At 39.1% G+C, this 17,331-nt stretch overlaps 2 protein-coding genes across 4 annotated transcripts; both read left to right on the top strand.

The window, feature by feature from the left end:
- The first annotated feature begins 329 nt into the window (after positions 1-329).
- On the top strand, positions 330-4,144 carry spon2b (spondin 2b, extracellular matrix protein). Of its 3 annotated transcripts, none has more exons than XM_076293046.1 (6): positions 330-437; positions 1,154-1,388; positions 1,663-1,886; positions 2,217-2,408; positions 2,595-2,721; positions 3,432-4,144. In XM_076293046.1, exons 2-6 carry the CDS (start codon positions 1,163-1,165, stop codon positions 3,653-3,655), a joined length of 993 nt encoding a protein of 330 aa, XP_076149161.1. In that variant the 5' UTR covers positions 330-437; positions 1,154-1,162; the 3' UTR covers positions 3,656-4,144. The 3 variants fall into 3 exon arrangements, with proteins under 3 accessions (XP_076149161.1, XP_076149159.1, XP_076149160.1); XM_076293044.1 differs by having other exon boundaries at positions 2,538-2,721; XM_076293045.1 differs by having other exon boundaries at positions 354-443; positions 2,538-2,721.
- Positions 4,145-4,568: 424 nt separating this feature from the next.
- On the top strand, positions 4,569-10,358 carry LOC143132974 (transmembrane emp24 domain-containing protein 11). The gene is made up of 5 exons (XM_076292805.1): positions 4,569-4,698; positions 5,423-5,514; positions 5,624-5,749; positions 6,562-6,708; positions 10,209-10,358. The coding sequence occupies exons 1-5, from the start codon at positions 4,569-4,571 to the stop codon at positions 10,356-10,358; spliced, it is 645 nt and encodes a 214-aa protein (XP_076148920.1).
- Positions 10,359-17,331: the final 6,973 nt, after the last annotated feature.

The following is a 17,331-nucleotide window of genomic DNA, read 5'->3' as shown; positions in this document are numbered from 1 at the left end:
ATTGAACCAAACCTGACCACACATAAACTAAGTGTACTAAAGCTGCAGAAAAACTGCTGCAACAAGGAAGAAAAACTGTGAACTAAAAGAGAAAAGAAGAAAAGAGTGTAAGCGTGAGCATGTGGAAGTCATTACCGTGCCGCATGCTGGACTGGTTAGCCCCTGTGGGCGGCTGGGGTTGCTGGATGCCTTGAGGGTGGTGATGTGTTCCCCATCGAGAAGCTCTCTACAGAGCTTGTAATGTAGAGTATGGTTCATGCATCACTGCTGCAGGGAGGGGTCAGAAGGTTATTGATATTGTTTGAGTTAAGGGGAACCTCCTGGAGAGCATAAATAGCAGGGAGCAGTGGGAGAGCCTCGCAGTCTCTCGCCCAGACAGCCCAGGCACAGGTGGTCTCTCCACTCTGCAAAGCTTCATCTGACTCTGCATCTCATCCGTGAGTGTGTGTGGCCATGAAACTTGTACAGCTATTTCTCCACTGCTTGCATTGCATTTATTTATTCTAGCATTGAAAATGTACAATTAGTTTATCATTTGCATGACGTTGATACTGCATTAAAACTGCTTATAAGGTTCTGAGGTTCTGTGAGTATGCAATTCCTTGCCTAATATTCAAACTGTAATAATAGCATCACTACAACAGGTCTGTTTGAAAAGAAAAAAACACTGTTAACATTGATATAAAAGAAAACCATAGCAAAGTTTCTTCATTAGAATTGATTTATATGATATTGTGTCAAACAAACAAAGCTTAAAGTGTGCTGGCAAAACAGAAGAAATATAAATGTATAGCACTAAGATAAATGTATACATTTGGATTACAAGATTTGATCAGCTCATGGAAGAATGGAAAGAGATGTCCAATTTAAATGTTCAATTCCAAAAATATAGCACATATAGAATTTTATTTTTGCTGTGCCCCACATTTCTTTGAGTGTGGTTTGCCTCTCCTGAACTAGGTTTACAGGAGAAATAATGACTGTGGTGGGCTGGAAATTAGTTCATGCAGCGCTGAATTCTTTCCCCATTACTCACATGGCACAGTATCCTTTTCACCACACTTATTGTTTAACCCTGTGCTATGTGAGGAAGTTAGGGCAGGTTTTAATTTACCACTCTTTTTCATATGTTTCCTTTATTTCACTTCTGCAGTCAACAAGTATGGAGGTTCTAATGTCCATCTGTGCAGACTGCTTGCTGGCCATCCTGATCCTGACTTTTAACACGCTGAGTGGAGTCAACTTAATGCCTGTGAGTGTGGATCCAGTTTGTACCGCGACCAGCACTGCCAAGTACAGCTTGAAGTTTACAGGCAAATGGAGCCAGACTTCTTTCCCTAAGCATTACCCCCTTTACAGGCCCCCTGCTCAGTTTTCCCCAGTCTTTGGTGAGTTGAGTGCTCTTGTTAGCTGGATTAAAAACAGCATAAATACATGTAAATACCGCTCAGTTTCAGCAGCTCTTTCTACTTTTTCTGTTTTTTACTTTGTAAATCTACAGTACACTTTAGATTGTTAAAAGTCAACTAACCAGATAAGAGTTGGTATGATGAAGGACTAATTCATTGAGTAATGTCTAATCATTTTAAGGCCTAGGCACTGTTAGAATGAAATCTCACAAAATGACAGTTGACAACTGCATGCGTTTGTCTTTTCTTCTAGGGGTAACTCACAGTTCAGACTATCACATCTGGCAGAGTGATGACTATGCCAGCAATGGGGTGAGGGAGTTTACAGAGAAGGGAGAAGCTTGGACGCTAATAAATGAGGTGGAGGCGGCAGGAGAAAAGATCCAAAGTGTCTATGGCTTATTTTCGGCACCTGCTGTGCTTGACGGGACAGGCCAGACAATCTCTGAGTTTGAGGTCTTTGCAAGGCACTCTTTCGTAAGTGAAAAAAAAAATAGATTTTGGGTCAAATACGTATCTGAACTCTAAATTATAGATTTAACTCCTACATCTACAGCTCTTCGATATGTACTAGAAACAAAAACTAGTCCTATTCTGCTTCATTTAACTACTTATTTCCAGTGTCTTTCCATGAATATTCATAAAAGAAAAGAGCTCATTGGCAGACTACTGCAGGACTCTGCTCTGCTGCTATTTACAGAAACAATGCATTGAAGACTTTATGTACAATAGTGCTCTGTACAGTCATTTTACTTTAATACGTTTAAACTGTATTTTAATCAGTATAACTCCCATCTTTCCATCCAGTTGTCCTTCATTGTGAGGATTGTGCCAAGTCCAGACTGGTTTGTAGGTATGGACAGCTTGAACTTATGTGATGGAGAACATTGGAAAGAAAACATAAGTATGGACCTGTACCCTTATGACGCGGGTACAGACAGTGGTTTTACTTTCTCCTCTCCAAACTTTGAAACCATTCCACAAGATAAAGTTACACAGGTATGGCACATGTGCGTAAACTCATGAATAATAACTTCTGCATAGTTCATTTTGATATTATGTTCTGATACTGTAGAACATATTTATGATGACAATGAAGCATGTTAATGGAAGCTATTTGTCATGCAGATCACTTCATCTTCTCCCAGTCACCCGGCCAACTCCTTCTTTTACCCTCGATTAAAGCATCTACCACCTCTAGCTAAGGTCATCCTTACAAAGATCAAGAACACTCAGGTCTTCAGCCTGCCAATTGAGCCAACCCAATCAAACCAAATCCCAACTGGCAATGAAATAGAGGGCTCCCTGATAAGTAAGTCATTACAATGTATGATTTTGACAATTTTGCAGAGTGGAGACAATAAGTATATCTTTTTAAGAATGTTGTAATAACTTTCACTTAGTTTTAGTCAAATCTATAACCGTCTTAAAGTTATAGTTGGATGAGAAAGTTATTCTCCATTGAGAAATGTTTTGATAACTCGGTCCATTGTAGAAACGCTGCAAGGTTGTGTCAGCTACCGTGAAGCATATGTCTCCATAGCAACCCAGAAACAAACCAAAAACAAATAACAATGCCTGACCACATCTGACAGTTTTACAGCCATTGAGCACTCAGGAAGTTTCGGTAATGGAAGTACAAAATGATGTGAACTCCAGCCTTGTGTTTCTGTTCAAGTCTCAAGTCTCTGTTTGGTATATATCAAGGCATCGGGCACATGGACAACCATAAGCAGAAAAAAGTATTTTTAAAACACGTCAGTGACAATTTAAATAGATTTATACTTCCCTAGATCCAAATATGTTGTACAATGTATGTAAATGTTGAGGTACTATGTAAATAAGTGTTTAAACGGCAGAATCAATCCTACGACAATATGTCATTTGTGCATTTGTTAAGGTTCTTGTGGGAACATTATGTGGCCTATGTCGTTCTTCCTACCATTAGCAACTATTATGTGCAGGAATAGTATTACCACATTGTGTTGGCATTTAACATGAACTGAATCATGATGCTTTCAGATACTCCACTAGACTGTGAAGTGTCTGCGTGGTCACCCTGGGGTTTGTGCAAGGGTAAGTGTGGCGAATCTGGGGCAAGGCACCGAACGCGCTACATTCATTTACACCCTGCAAATAACGGGGCACCATGCCCCCCTCTGGAGGAAGAGAGGAAATGCACCCCAGACAACTGTGTTCCTGTGGTTTCGACACAACTGCCTCTGTCTACTCCAAAAGGAAACTAAGAGAACAAAGTAGACTTTCTAGTTTATCCAGATGTCTCTACAAAAGATTGATGCATTCAGGCTCAGTGCTGGAAGTGACCTCTTTTAAACAGACCATTCTAACAAACACACTCCCACTCTTTCCCAGAACTCAATAAGCACAATACAGCTTTGTTATGAGCCTTTTGGTTACAAATACACATTGACATTTGAAATGTGTTGGTTATAATCAATTATAGAATAACACTGAGATAAAGGAAATTCCCACAATCTTCCTTGTACCTAAAGAACACAGACACACAGACCTGTTCTACTTTATATAAAAGTACTAACTGTCCATCAGTTGATCAGACAACATTACTTGCAAAATAGGTAAAACACATTGTCAAGTGAAGGTTAAGTCTGATGGAAAAAAGAGGGGCTAAAAATGTGCTGTATTTATTTTGTATTTTTGTACATTGTACTTGATAAAGTATTGTACCACTTGTAAATAAATGTTGAATAAAATTATGTCTAAGGTTCTTCATCCCACTATATGTGTAATGCAGTCTGCTTAGTTACCTAATAAACGTAGCCAGAAATGGACAAACTTAAGCAGTATAGGAGAATAATACAACACTGCATTAACTTTTATAACCTCCAGAGAAATGTATTACTGAGAATGGAAGACGGAGTAAGCTTAAAAGCAAGCAGATTTCAGACAAACAATTTTCACTTGTCAAAGAAAAGACTTAATAAGTGAGCTATTTCATTTTCTTTATCGGCTCGTTCTTTTATCTGTGTGTGCCCTTGTGTGACAGATAGAATTCATAGTAACCTACAGGAAAGCAGGTGGAAAGTTCTCACCAAAGTTAAATACATACATTCTCAGTTACATAGAGAGACATTAGCAGTCTGAAATTTGAGAGTTGACCATTTAACACAATCCTTTGAAATGAAAATCTTGACTGTAATTATATTTGAGGTCTGTTTTTTGTCATGGTCCATTGCTATGTACTTTGATTTGGGTGAACAAGAGGAGAAGTGCATTATTGAGGAAATCCCAGAGGACACACTGGTAACAGGTAGGAATAATTGAAATTAAAGTTGAATATATTCCAAAGATAACCAATGTCTGCTTGTGCTGTATATCATTGTCTAACTAAAACTATCTGGTAAATATTGAACCATGTAATTGTCTCACAACTCCTATAGTGTTGTGTCTGCAACGAAAAAGTGGAAGGAAATCTGAGGGAACTAAAAAGAGGATAGGACAGAACATACACAATTAGGGTGCAATAATACACTTAGGCCTAAAGCATTCATCTCTATACCTATTGTGTTACCATTCAGTCTTCATTTATGATTTGGTCATTTTAGTTCCTTTTAAACTGAACATTAATGTGGCATTCGTCACAAAACCACCACAAACACAGCTGGAACTGATAAAAGCTGCATAGCATGCTAGCTGGTGAGTTTGGTAATAATTGGCAATGACCGGCTAGAAAAGCTTTTCTAACATTTTCAAGGGTTAATCCATTCTGGACACTGGAAATAATGCATAACCTGGGCAGCTAGTGGGAATACCAGGTGTATTTATCTACCCTTCACATGGCCATAAACCAGCAAAAATGTATTTGAGGGTGATACCTTAACATGTTGCCTACAGGTCTACCATATGTATAAAAAGTGGCAAATAGTAGCATAGAGTTGATTGAACATGTGAATCACGTGATATGCATATCTCATGCTTGCCATATAGTTTTAACAATGTAACTATCAGTGATATTCTTAGTTTGATTTTTTCAGGCTACTTTCTGTTAGAACACTGGGATGCAAACAAGCCAGCCAATACTCCTCATCTTGGCATGACAGTCAAAATCCGAGACCCAAATCATGAGGTACAAGGATAGCCTCGCTTTCGTCACTATTTCTCTTACAAATGTTTACAGTACAAGGCAGGCTGGATACCCAAGTAACACAGCCATAACTTGTGTGTTTTCTCAACAGATACTGATGCTGAAACGGTATGGCAAATATGGAAAATTTACCTTCACATCACATGCTTCGGGGCAGCATTTTCTATGTATGCAGTCAAACTCGACTAGGTTCTCTGTCTTTGCAGGAGAAAGGCTGGTATGCTAAAGTCCACTGAATTAGCTGAATCTGTGTTACAGTTTTTCTCAGTCGCTTTAGTGCATTTTTTTAATCATAATGAGCATTTGCACAACAGTTATTACATTTACTCAAAACAATTAGTGTAAACTGCACAGCATGGTGGATAACCTGCAAAAGCGCATATCTTGCTAAAAATGCTTCGTTAATGCCCCAAAAGCAAATATTTATGCCAACAAATCGGTCAGTGCAATCAAAATGATGCCATTGTTTATGTTAACATAGTCAAACTGTTTAGTCTTTTTGTCAATATGACAGTTTACTATGTAAGTATTTTCTAATGAACAATGCCCAAGGCAGCACTATTTTCTATTTCTATCAAAACTACAAAGTTACATATTATTGTGTGTAGAGGGGGTTGATTGCAAGACAGTTGATGTGTATTTAGAGTTTTTACTGTTGACAGACATTATGACAGTATAAAGAAAACAAAGCCTTTTAATGACAAAGCAATGAAATAAGGACAATTAGTTTTACGGGGGTGGACTATTCAGCAGTGAACCAGTATAGGGCATTTTGACCAACATGACATTAGCCATTGGAAATGAAAAAAACACCAGACATTTGTACAAAGTCAGTTGCATGGATGTACGAAAGCATTGCTATTTGTTCAAAATGGGGAGAAACTGCTTCAATGATGTGCACAAGTGATAAGATGATATGGAGTATTGGAGTACTGAGAAAAAATGTAATGTCATAACATGATGTCATGATGTCACCGTTTCATTAATTAAATGAAAACCATGTTTTTCCATTTGAACCATGAAATTCAGAGAGTCCATTTAGATGTACAAATGGGAGAACACTCCATCGATCCCAGTGCTGTCAAAGCCAAAGACACGGTCAAAACAATGGAGTACAGTCTACAGCACCTTATTGACCAAATGAATTACATTGCTCGTCAACAAGATTATCAAAGGGTAAGACTAACTATTTGTACAAAAGTCAAAGTCAACAAAACATCACCAATGTCACCATAAAGCAAAAGGAATATGGTGATCCTATGATGCAGCAAAAATCTAGGATGGAGTAGGCCATTTTGTTGAGTTTGACACATTTATCATAGTTACACATGCACACTGGTCCTCACTGATATTTTTTGTACAGTTTTTTAGTTAGTTAATCTACTGTATTATCCGCAATTGTTTTCCATGTCAAATTGTTCCACTTTATTTGTGGTGTACAGTATGTTACCTTGTTTGAAAGGGAGAATTTTTATTTTTATGATATATTATTTATGATTTTTTAATGTATGCTCCACAATTATTAACACCCCTGTTCAAGATGAGTAAAAACTGTTATAAGAAAGGCCGCCCTTTTCACTTTTTTCCATTGTGATATTAAGCTACAGAAATGCATCAAAAAGTGAATTTCTTATAACCCTTTTCACTCATCTTTACCCAGGGAGCTAACAATTGTTGAGGGCACCATATTGCTATATGACTGATATTTGAAAACGTAAATGACATATTTCCATAAACCTGCGCACTTTTCAGCAACAAGATGAGACTTCATAAATCTTATTTTCGCGGTTAAAAGTTTTGTTAAAAAGACAACTCTTGGAGGTCCTCTAGAGAGGTCAGAAGAGTGGAGAGAGGTGTAGAGAGGTCAGAAGAGTGGAGAGGGGTGTAGAGAGGTAAGAAGGGTTAAGAGAGGTCAGAAGAGTGGAGAGGGGTGTAGAGAGGTCAGAAGAGTGGAGAGGGGTGTAAGAGAGGTCAGAAGGGTTAAGAGAGGTCAGAAGAGTGGAGAGGGGTGTAGAGAGGTCAGAAGAGTGGAGAGGGGTGTAGAGGTTTGAATACCATGTGAATTTTAGTTTATTGTAGTCTTGGGTACCCTCTAGTGGAAGATGCTGAGAGTTTTGCTGAAAAGTAAGAGGGCAAATCATGCAGTAATTTCACTTAATCTTTAAGATCTCTAATCTTAATTTGTGTACAAAAATATATATTTTGCCTTTTTCTTTGTATGTGCAATGGTGACTGTATTATGCACTGTATCTTGAGTAAAAGATGCAGTTCATGATTCTGATCACACACTTTCAGAATTCCTCCTCACGGCCCTCTAGCTGTCTGTTCAGAGTATGCACATAACCACTTGTTTTTTGCTTGGTGTTGTTTTGTGGAGTTTGTGTGTTTAGTGCACACCACTATTTCATGAAATTTGGCTATTCACTGTCTCCCCTTGAGTTAGATAAGTGATAGATAAGTTAGAAAAGCATTTTAGCATAGTGAGTGGAATTCAATTAATCCAGATAACATGTTGTGTCGTAAAAGTGAGCAAAAACACAAGTTCACAAATTCACGACAAGTACAAATTGGCAATGCAGATTAAGATGAGGCTATTTAGGCAGATATTGACTTGGGACTATATTGGGGCGAAGTACAACTACCAAAATTGGATTCCATTCAATATGCTAAGCTAACCTAGAGGTGGAGCTGCCAGACTGAAACAATGCATGCACTGAGACAAAATGCTTTCACCCACTTATGTTACTCTAGGGAAGATGGTGAGTAACCCAATTTCATAAAATGTTGCCATGTTACTTCAAGTATACAAATTACTCCTCCTTTGGAGAAATCAAGACGCTACACCAAAAATTAAAACAAAAAAATTTTAAACCCCTAAAGGAAAAGTTCAGTGTGATATTGACCTAAAGTGTATTAAAACAAGAGTGTGAACTTTTGTCTCATAGCTCATCCTGGCTTGTCCCCTGCACTCCGAAATCTGGCGCTAGTTAGCCAATGCTACCAACAGGTTTTCAAATGGGGTGCCTCGAGCAGCCATGCCATGCAAATAAATCACTGTTTTACACCATTTACGAGGCTCAAAGTAGCTCCACACTTCATTGGTAGACTTTCGAGGGCCCTGACATTTAAAATGAGACATTGAGAACTTTGAAAAAGCACTGGTAGTTTATTTACAAGACGATTTATACAGACACGAATGAACAGGTATGATAAGGGATCAGATTCCAAAAATAATTCATTGTCATGTAGTCAATACATATTTTAAGCAGCAACTGGAATCCATGCATTTCCACAGAATTATATTTGGAATCTGATCCCTTATCATACCTGTTCATTCGTACTCGTCGCTTGGCGGTGAGCGGTAAACTTGATCATTTGTACTCGTCGCATTCCTGTTCATTCGTACTCGTCGCTTGGCGGTGAACGGTAAACTTCCTGAAGGTACCAGAGAATGTCTAATAAGGGGAGAACTGCCACTCTCGGAAAACTTCCGTTTTCTGAACTGGTTGCAGTTCCTTCTGTGGTTCCACATGAGGGCACTCGTCCACGAGTGCAGAATGAATGGAGGTCTATGGAGCTGTACCCCTCAAAATCCACTTTTCTCGGGATATAATTTTTTGCCAAGTAATTTGAATATTGTATTCGAAAGGAGAGGCAAACAAAATACACTTGGTTGAGTATTATATTTTTTAAAGTCACTTAATTGTTCTAAAAAGACTTTCAAACGTGTCAATGACGTCATTCATTAGCACAATGCTAGCGTGTTATGGGCAACAACGACCCAACCTGTAAGAAATCAAAAGGACATAAGCACTCGTTCTTCTTTTTGGGGGGGGGGATAGTGGAGAGTGACAGGAAGTAAGTGGGAGAGAGAGTCAGGGTGGGATCCGGAAAGGACCACTGGGCGGGAATCAAACCCGGGTCACCGGCGTACGGTGCAGGTGCCCTGGCCAGTTGCGCCATGGCTGGGGCCAGCACTCGTTCTTTCAACTTTTGACCTATAACCCATGTTAAAGTTACACAAACTACAATCAAATCTGAGATTTGTCAACGACATTCAGGTGAAAGAGACAAATTTAGCCGGCTAGATTGACCATTGACTCCCATTCATTTAGCACTCATGGCGATCGCCCCCAGTGGAACTTTGGTGGAACTGCAACCTAAATTCGGTACAATGGGACTTAATACGGAGTGGCCAGGCTCTCCGTAGACAGGCTCTGAAGGTACTGTCTGTATGAATCGTCTTGTAAATAAACTACCAGTGCTCTTTCAAAGTTCTCAAAGTCTCGTTTTAAATGTCAGGGCCCTCGGAAGTCTACCAATGAAGTGTGGAGCTACTTTGAGCCTCGTGAATGGTGTAAAACAGTGATTTATTTGCATGACTAGGCCAATGCCCGAGGCACCCCCTTTGAAAACCTGTTGGTAGCAACGACTAACTAGTGCCAGATTTCGGAGTGCAGAGGACAAGCCGAGATGAGCTATGAGACAAAAGTTCACACTCGGTATCATGTTTCAACACACTTTAGGTCAATATCACACCGAACTTCTCCTTTAAAAGCTGAAATGGCATTTGTTTTTGTATATAAAGTTCTTAAATCAAGAACTTTAGCAGTCCCTTTAGCAGTCCCTATTGAACTTTTTTAATTGGTCACATTGTGTCTCTTTCAAATGACCAGGAACGAGAAGAAACCTTTCGAGAGATCAGTGAGCAGACAAACTGGAGCGTTTTATGGTGGGCCATTATTCAGACAGCAATACTACTTTCTGTTGGATTCTGGCAGATCAAGAGGCTGAAGGACTTTCTTATAGAAAAGAAACTGGTTTGACGTTATACCGGCAGTTCTTGTTGTGGTAGTTGTTGGTGGTATGTTTTGAACAAAATCGTGTTGGCATCAACACACCAAAATGGGAACAGCATTAAACTATGATTATAGACTGTAGGATATGTATGGTGACTGAATAAACCTGGCAATAGTTAATCAAGAGTCTGTAGGCAATTCTAAATTATCTGACAAGGAAAGTGACAAAATAAATGGAATAATTACTTATACCCTTGACCATTAATGTGCACATGGATCTTTCTAGCTGCAATAAAATACTAAATTAAACTAAGACTGTGTTTTATTATTTCATGCAGATATAAAAATGAATGAATCCACATACATTTCCACAAATAAAATGTCTACAACCGCTGCTGCCCACTCTGTGCATCTCATGTCACTATTGTTCTCTTTTTTTGTTCTGCAAGTTTGACTATTGGAAGGTAGCCTATTGTTATCATAGTCACATACTGTAGATAAAAGAAATAATGTCAAATACACCAACTACAATAGAGGAATACAGCATAGCCCTTCTCTTCAAATACATAATTATAGCCATTACAGTTTTTTTCATGATTTATTTTTAAGGTTTTTTAGCCTTTCAGCCTATCATTCAATGGACAACACAAAAAAACGTGTTGCAAACATGTTTCCATTTCTGTTTTATGGCATTTGTTTACTGATGTCTTTTTCAAGCTGCCAGCCTCCCTTTGGGTAACCCTGTTTCACATCACAATGCTATGAATTATAGGGTAATTCCCTTGAGTAAAGTGTGCATAAATGCAGACTTACGGAAAGGGCAAAGAAAGCGTGTGAGCTAGTGTTAATTTCGTCAGACGAGAGGAAATATGTTCGTCAATTACCTTTTTTTTCATGACTAAGACGAGACGATGACGAGACTGCACTAATGTCCTGAAACACTGACTAAGACTATCTTAAGATGCATTATTGTTGACGAAAAAAGATGAGACTAAAATGTTTTGCATGAAATAAAAACTAAGATAAAATCTCTCTTCATTTTCGTCTACAAAATGAGAAGACCGAATATCTAGCTGTTACGTTTTCAAAAAAAACGAATGAGTTCATGCAGCAGCTTTCCTGTAGGCTAGTCTACTGCTGTTGCTGCAACCCTGTGGCTGCAACACCAAACTACATGGAACAAGAACGCGGGAGATTTCTGCCAGAGTTAGCAAGCTAACTACCTAAGCTTTATGCCACAATGCTACATACCCAGAAGTTGAATTTTCTCTCATACAAATTAACATCCCCCAGAATGTCCATACGAAAATGTTCAGCAAGTAATGTCAACTATTTAACTAGTTACACTGATGATGCAAAGTTGGCTAGCAAGTAAGCTAATATGGAAAGTTCGCTAGCAAGTTAGCTTAGATGGAGAGTTTGGGGAATGTGTTGCGTTTGGGCGCATATCACCATCTAGCGCGGCGGAGTAAAACATTAATACCTGGGACAGTGTTTCTCAAACTTCTTTAGACTAAGGACCACTTACCTAACCAATAAAAAAGAAACGCACCACCTAGCTCAGTGGTTCTCAACCTTTTTTGAGCAAACGCCCCCCTGACCTTACTTTGATCCTCTGGCGCCCCCCCCCCCCCGCCCCACACACACACACAATTAAAAAAAAAAAACTACACCCCTGGGTAGGCTATAGGCCACTCACACTCATGCAATATTGCTTAAATAAAAAAACGAGCCCATTTTTGTGCTGTTTTGGTTTCTTCTGGAATTAAAAATTAGAAGAAAATGTCCCTATGAGCCTATTTTATTATTAAGCAGATTTAGCCCACTGTTAGAAGCAATAGGAGACTGGTTGGGTAAAAAAAAAAAAATGTAAAAATTGATGTAATTTGCATTGTACTGTCGGCACTTTTTCTTGCTATCCGCCATGTTCGTTTGTGTTGTTTTATTAAAGATGAAGACGTCACAGTGAATTGTGTACATTTTTATTGGTTATTAAACTGTTAAGCCGCAAACTTGGGTTATGTTTATCGGCGTTACTATAGAGATGACGATAGCTGGGGCTGGGGGACATGAGTCCGGGCGTGTGCAGGCCCGAACTGCACTGTATGACCACTGAGCATAGATAAACAGTAAAATGTAGCTGGGACGGTAGAGGGGTTAGAAACCCAAGAATGAAAATAGCCTATTTATTTCAGGTAGCCTATTTTTTCACCAAAAATATGTGAAGACCATGAAAGTTTAAAATAAAAAAAATAAAATAAAAAACTCTCACGTTCCCAGCGCCCCCCTAGGTTGTACGAACGCCCCCGTTGAGAAACCCTAGATTAGACCTACTTCAACAGTAGGCTATATTAGCCTACACAATAGGCCTACTCACTGAACCACCTTGCTTATTGTCTTTGCACTTTGCTTATTGTGTCAGAGGATTCATATGATTTAAACCGGCATATCTTACATAGACAGTGTTGCAGAACTGTTTGGATTTACATACAAGTTGGTCCAATATTGCAAACAACTCATCTATATTATATTTTACCACGTCCACGTCTGCTCGCGGACCACTTGGGATAGCTTACAGACCACACTTTGAGAAACACTGGTCTACGAGGATCATGACAGTGGTCCAGTCAAATATTTTACTGTCTATGGTCAAATCCCAGCCGAGCTATAACTGTAGCTTGACTTACCTGTGCATGTAAACATACTGACTGACAAAAAATCAGAATGAGTAATTATAACAGACGAGTAGCCCTGTGGACACACAATATTGTTGGAAAAATTAGATGTGTGAAACACTATTTGACTGAAATGGTAATCAGAAATAATTTGTTATTAAAAAAAGACTAAGACTAAGATGCCTTTAGTTTTCTTTTGACTAAAATTAGACTAAAATGACGAGACTTTAGTCGACTAAAACTTGACTAACAAAAATGATATTTGAATGACTAAATATGATACAGACTAAAAAGGACATTTCGTCACAAGACTAAGACTAAATTAAAAATAGGTGACAAAATTAACACTAGAAGATGGTCGAATATTACTGATGATATTTAATTGTTATTTAAGAACATGCAGTGCGCGTAGGGCACCAAAAACATCTTGCTCGTAAAAAATCATCATACCGCATATTGTGGCGGGTCTGTTATTTAGCCTACTTACTGTAAGCTGCGCAAACCATTTATTTTGGGCAAGCCTGCATTCGAGGCAGGCCTTTATTTAATAAGGCTTCTGTTGAAGAATTTTATATAAAGCCTGCGCTAACAGTAATCCTCCTGCCCCCGCTACCACAGCTGTGTGAGCGCGTCCCTGGATAGTGTGGCATGCTCACGCGTTATGTCTCCTTCTTGCAAACTTGACTAGGCCTATAGCGCAACCATTCATAGCTTTGGGCTTCATTCAGCATTTTGTTCTTCCACTGGAAATTACTCTTCTACATTTGCTGCCTGCTGCATCCTTTCTGTTTTTATTGTTTAGAAAACGTTTGAGGTCTTGAGTTAATGCATTAAACATTGTTTGCTGGTAACGCGCCACAAATATCCTACAGATTCTTGCGTGCGTACATTCTCTATTCTCTCCAAAATGTGCCCGTTCTATAGGCTGGCCAAGTGCGTAATTCTGCGGCATAAAGCAGATGTATTTGTTTATTGTACAGAAAAATAAAAATAACCTGTCAAGCAGTCAATTGACTACATTGCAGTCAAGAAGTAGGGTAAATTAATTTACGAAACCAAAACGTGGGTCATAGTTGTCTAAGCCTCTATTGCGTAGCCTGTTAAAAACGTCGCTAGAGAGTATTAAATCGCCAACAACATTGTTTTCTGCAGAAGCCTACAGTACCCTAGGCTACAGATTAGTTCTGAAAAGTTATTTCTCTACTGGCTCAATTATCAAAAAGGTGATTTCTCTTCATCCTCCGCAAATTAAGCAGGTAATTCCGTAGAGAGACGTGAGAATAAATTAGCGTAAAATTAGTGTGAGAATAAATTGCGATTGACAACGTTGTGATAAGTAGGCTATAACACTAACTTTGCAAAGTTAACTTGAATGCATCAATTTTGAACAAAATTGTGTAGGCTACACTGCGCCAGTTGAGGGAGAGCGGTGCAAGGAGAGAATGCGTGCTCTATCCTGCGCATATCTCTACAATGAAATAGGCTAATGTCTAGGCTAATCTATATTTTCAATAAGCAATCACTGCATGCCTATGGAAACAATAAGTCAATATATTAGAGATATCAAGAGTAACGCAGGAATGGACGTTAGTTATTCAGTAACTGTAACAAATTACTGAAATTTGAATTGTACTTTGTAACGCGTTACCCCCAACACTAATAACGTAGACAGCAAATTAAGATATTTTTTCGTTTTTTGGAGCGGCACCGGTAGGCTATCAAAAGCAGATTTCGATTTTCGTTAACCACTGTGTAGCCAATCCTTATGCCATACCCAAGTAGCCTAAATCGAGGTCATTTTTAATTATGCATGATTTATTTTGTTATTGAATTCGTAGGCTGGGATTCCTCTCGGCAACAATTATGTTTAAAGGTAGCCTCCTGCTTTTTCAGAAGGGGCGGCAGGCAGGCTACTGACAGAGTGACGTACAGTGGCAGAGCGACGCACAGTGGCTGAAAGTGGTACTAAAGTTTCACGCAGCTTCACGTCACGTAATGCGCGACTGAAGTGGCCATTTCAAAGTAATGCCCACTGTACCAAGATTGTGAAGCAAGTTAGCCAATGACGCTTTCTAGAAACGACCCCATGGGTGGTAACGTATTTTTCTCCACTATGGATTTAACGTCTGGCTATTACAATGTGGCAGTGCATGAGGATGATAAGAAATATACAGGCTTTTTGTCTCCATTAGGATTGCACGAATACAACAGGCTTCCTCGGGCCCTTTGTAATAGCCCAGCTACTTTCATGAGGATGATGCTGTCCATCTTTGGTGATCAGAATTTTCAGTCTTTTGTGCTACCTTGATGATGTGCTTGTATTTGGCAAGTCTGAGGCAGAGAGTTTGTAACGATTGCTCATGGTGTTTGAGCAGTTGAAGGAGCACAACCTGAAGCTGTCTCCTGCTAAGTGTTTCTTAGGAGATGGTTGACATTTTTAGGTTATATCATTTCTCAGGAGGATGTTGCTAGCGATCCGTATAAGGTTGAGGCTATGGTGAATGTTTCGCAGTCAGTCCTGATGGATGCTGATGGCGTCACACCGTCAGCGAGTTAGATCCGCTCCTTTCTTGGTATGGTGGTTTACTACCTAGCCTAGAAAGCTAGACGCACCCTAGTGGCAGCAAATGTAATTTGTAGCCAGGGTAGTTTAGCAACTCTTTGTTGGCTTGCAAGCTGGAAAAAACAAACTTCGGTCAGGCCAATCACATCGTGTATAGAGTCGGTGGACGAGCTTAACATAATGACGGCAGAGTTGTGACGGTTCCGTGTGAATTCCCTGCTACTTGAAAACAAAGAAGATGGATGCTAAGATGGAGTTAATATAGATAGATGGAGTTTGTCTGTTGCCTGATTTTATTGCTTTTTATAAATATCTGACGGTGGTGACGCATATGTGGGACACATTTTGAGCAACCAAAATATAATAGTAAATATTCTTCAAAACTCACTGTTTGTAGTTTTTAATGCATGTTGCAATGTACTCTTTCATGTAGTAAAGATATTATTCAATTCAATTATTACTTATTGGTTTTTTATTCAAGTTGAAATGATTATCTCCTATCTGAGGACAACTGATTTTGTAGGCAATGGGCCAGAATATAATCAATAAAAATGTAAATAAAACTATCAAGAACCTATAAAAAGAACTATAAAAAGAACCTTATGCTACATATGTAGCAGAAGGAACGAATTGAACCCACGTAAACGACAGGCTGTCAGTTATGCTGAAACCCCATTTTTTAATGCTGCCTAACAGAACATCCAGCTGAACTATAGTTATGTACACTACTTTAATCATTTCCATATTTAATTTTACCCACATTTAATTTGCGGGACTGCATTGAATGTTTGTCCCGCACCCGTGAACGCACCTCTTTCATCCCGCCCGCTGTGACTCTGACTGGAAATCAGACAGGTGTCTGTGATTGCCTGCAAATGTTGCCCATAGACAATAAAGGTGCTGCCCCCACCAATATGGTGGCCGCATTTACGATGCCACCTAATAGAACTCGACAGTCAAAGCAGTATCTAGCTTCTACAGTATGGCTTTCAAAAGTTGTCCTGCGCTGCACTCTTTTGCGTCGTCCCGCGGGAGTGCAGACCTCTTAGTAGAGGTCCTGGGTAAGATTTGTATGCACTTCATTTAGCGGAGAATATCTCAACTGTTATAGACTAATATGACCCCATTGAACAACGTGGTATGTGTGCCAAACTCTCTACCTGGGACGAAAGTCGTGAAAATGACCACAATAGGTGACACTATTATCACACTACAGGTGAATGGGACTTTTTTCCACTTTATAAATTGCCTCATATATTTCTACCAGTTTAATCTTCAAATTAAGAAAAATACTTTTTGTATTACACTTTGCTAAAAAATAAACTAAAATATGCAAATGAGTCAATATATTGTTAAATATGCATACCTTATTCCTCACAAAGAACAGATAAGTTGGTACATCAATTACTCATTTGAAACCTTATTTTACAAAAATCCAAAAGATCTGGAGAGTGAGAGAACGACTCAGACCCCGTTTACACGAGCATGTGTATTTTTATAAACGAAGACATTTCCCTACGTTTGAGCCTTTCATTTAGACGCAAACGGAGAAAACGGTTATCCAAAAAAACTCCGGCCAAAGTGTTTTTTTGGGAAAACTCTGTTTATGCGTTTGGTTCTAAACTGTGGTAAACAGAGTTTTGGGCAGCCAACATCACAGTATGCAACAGAAGTACACCAAATGTGCGACCAATGTTTACATTTACATGTTCTCACGTGCGACTTTTCAGGGTTCTGATTGGTTAATGTGAGCTTGAGGCTA

This window comes from Alosa pseudoharengus, unplaced genomic scaffold, assembly GCF_046254945.1.
Source record: "Alosa pseudoharengus isolate Yale_2024_CS ecotype anadromous, Long Island Sound unplaced genomic scaffold, YU_APseudo_1.1 YU_APseudo_1.1_scf_19, whole genome shotgun sequence".
NCBI lineage: Eukaryota > Metazoa > Chordata > Actinopteri > Clupeiformes > Clupeidae > Alosa > Alosa pseudoharengus.
The sequence above is the reverse complement of the archived record's forward strand: the minus strand, read 5'-3'. Positions and strand labels throughout refer to the sequence as shown.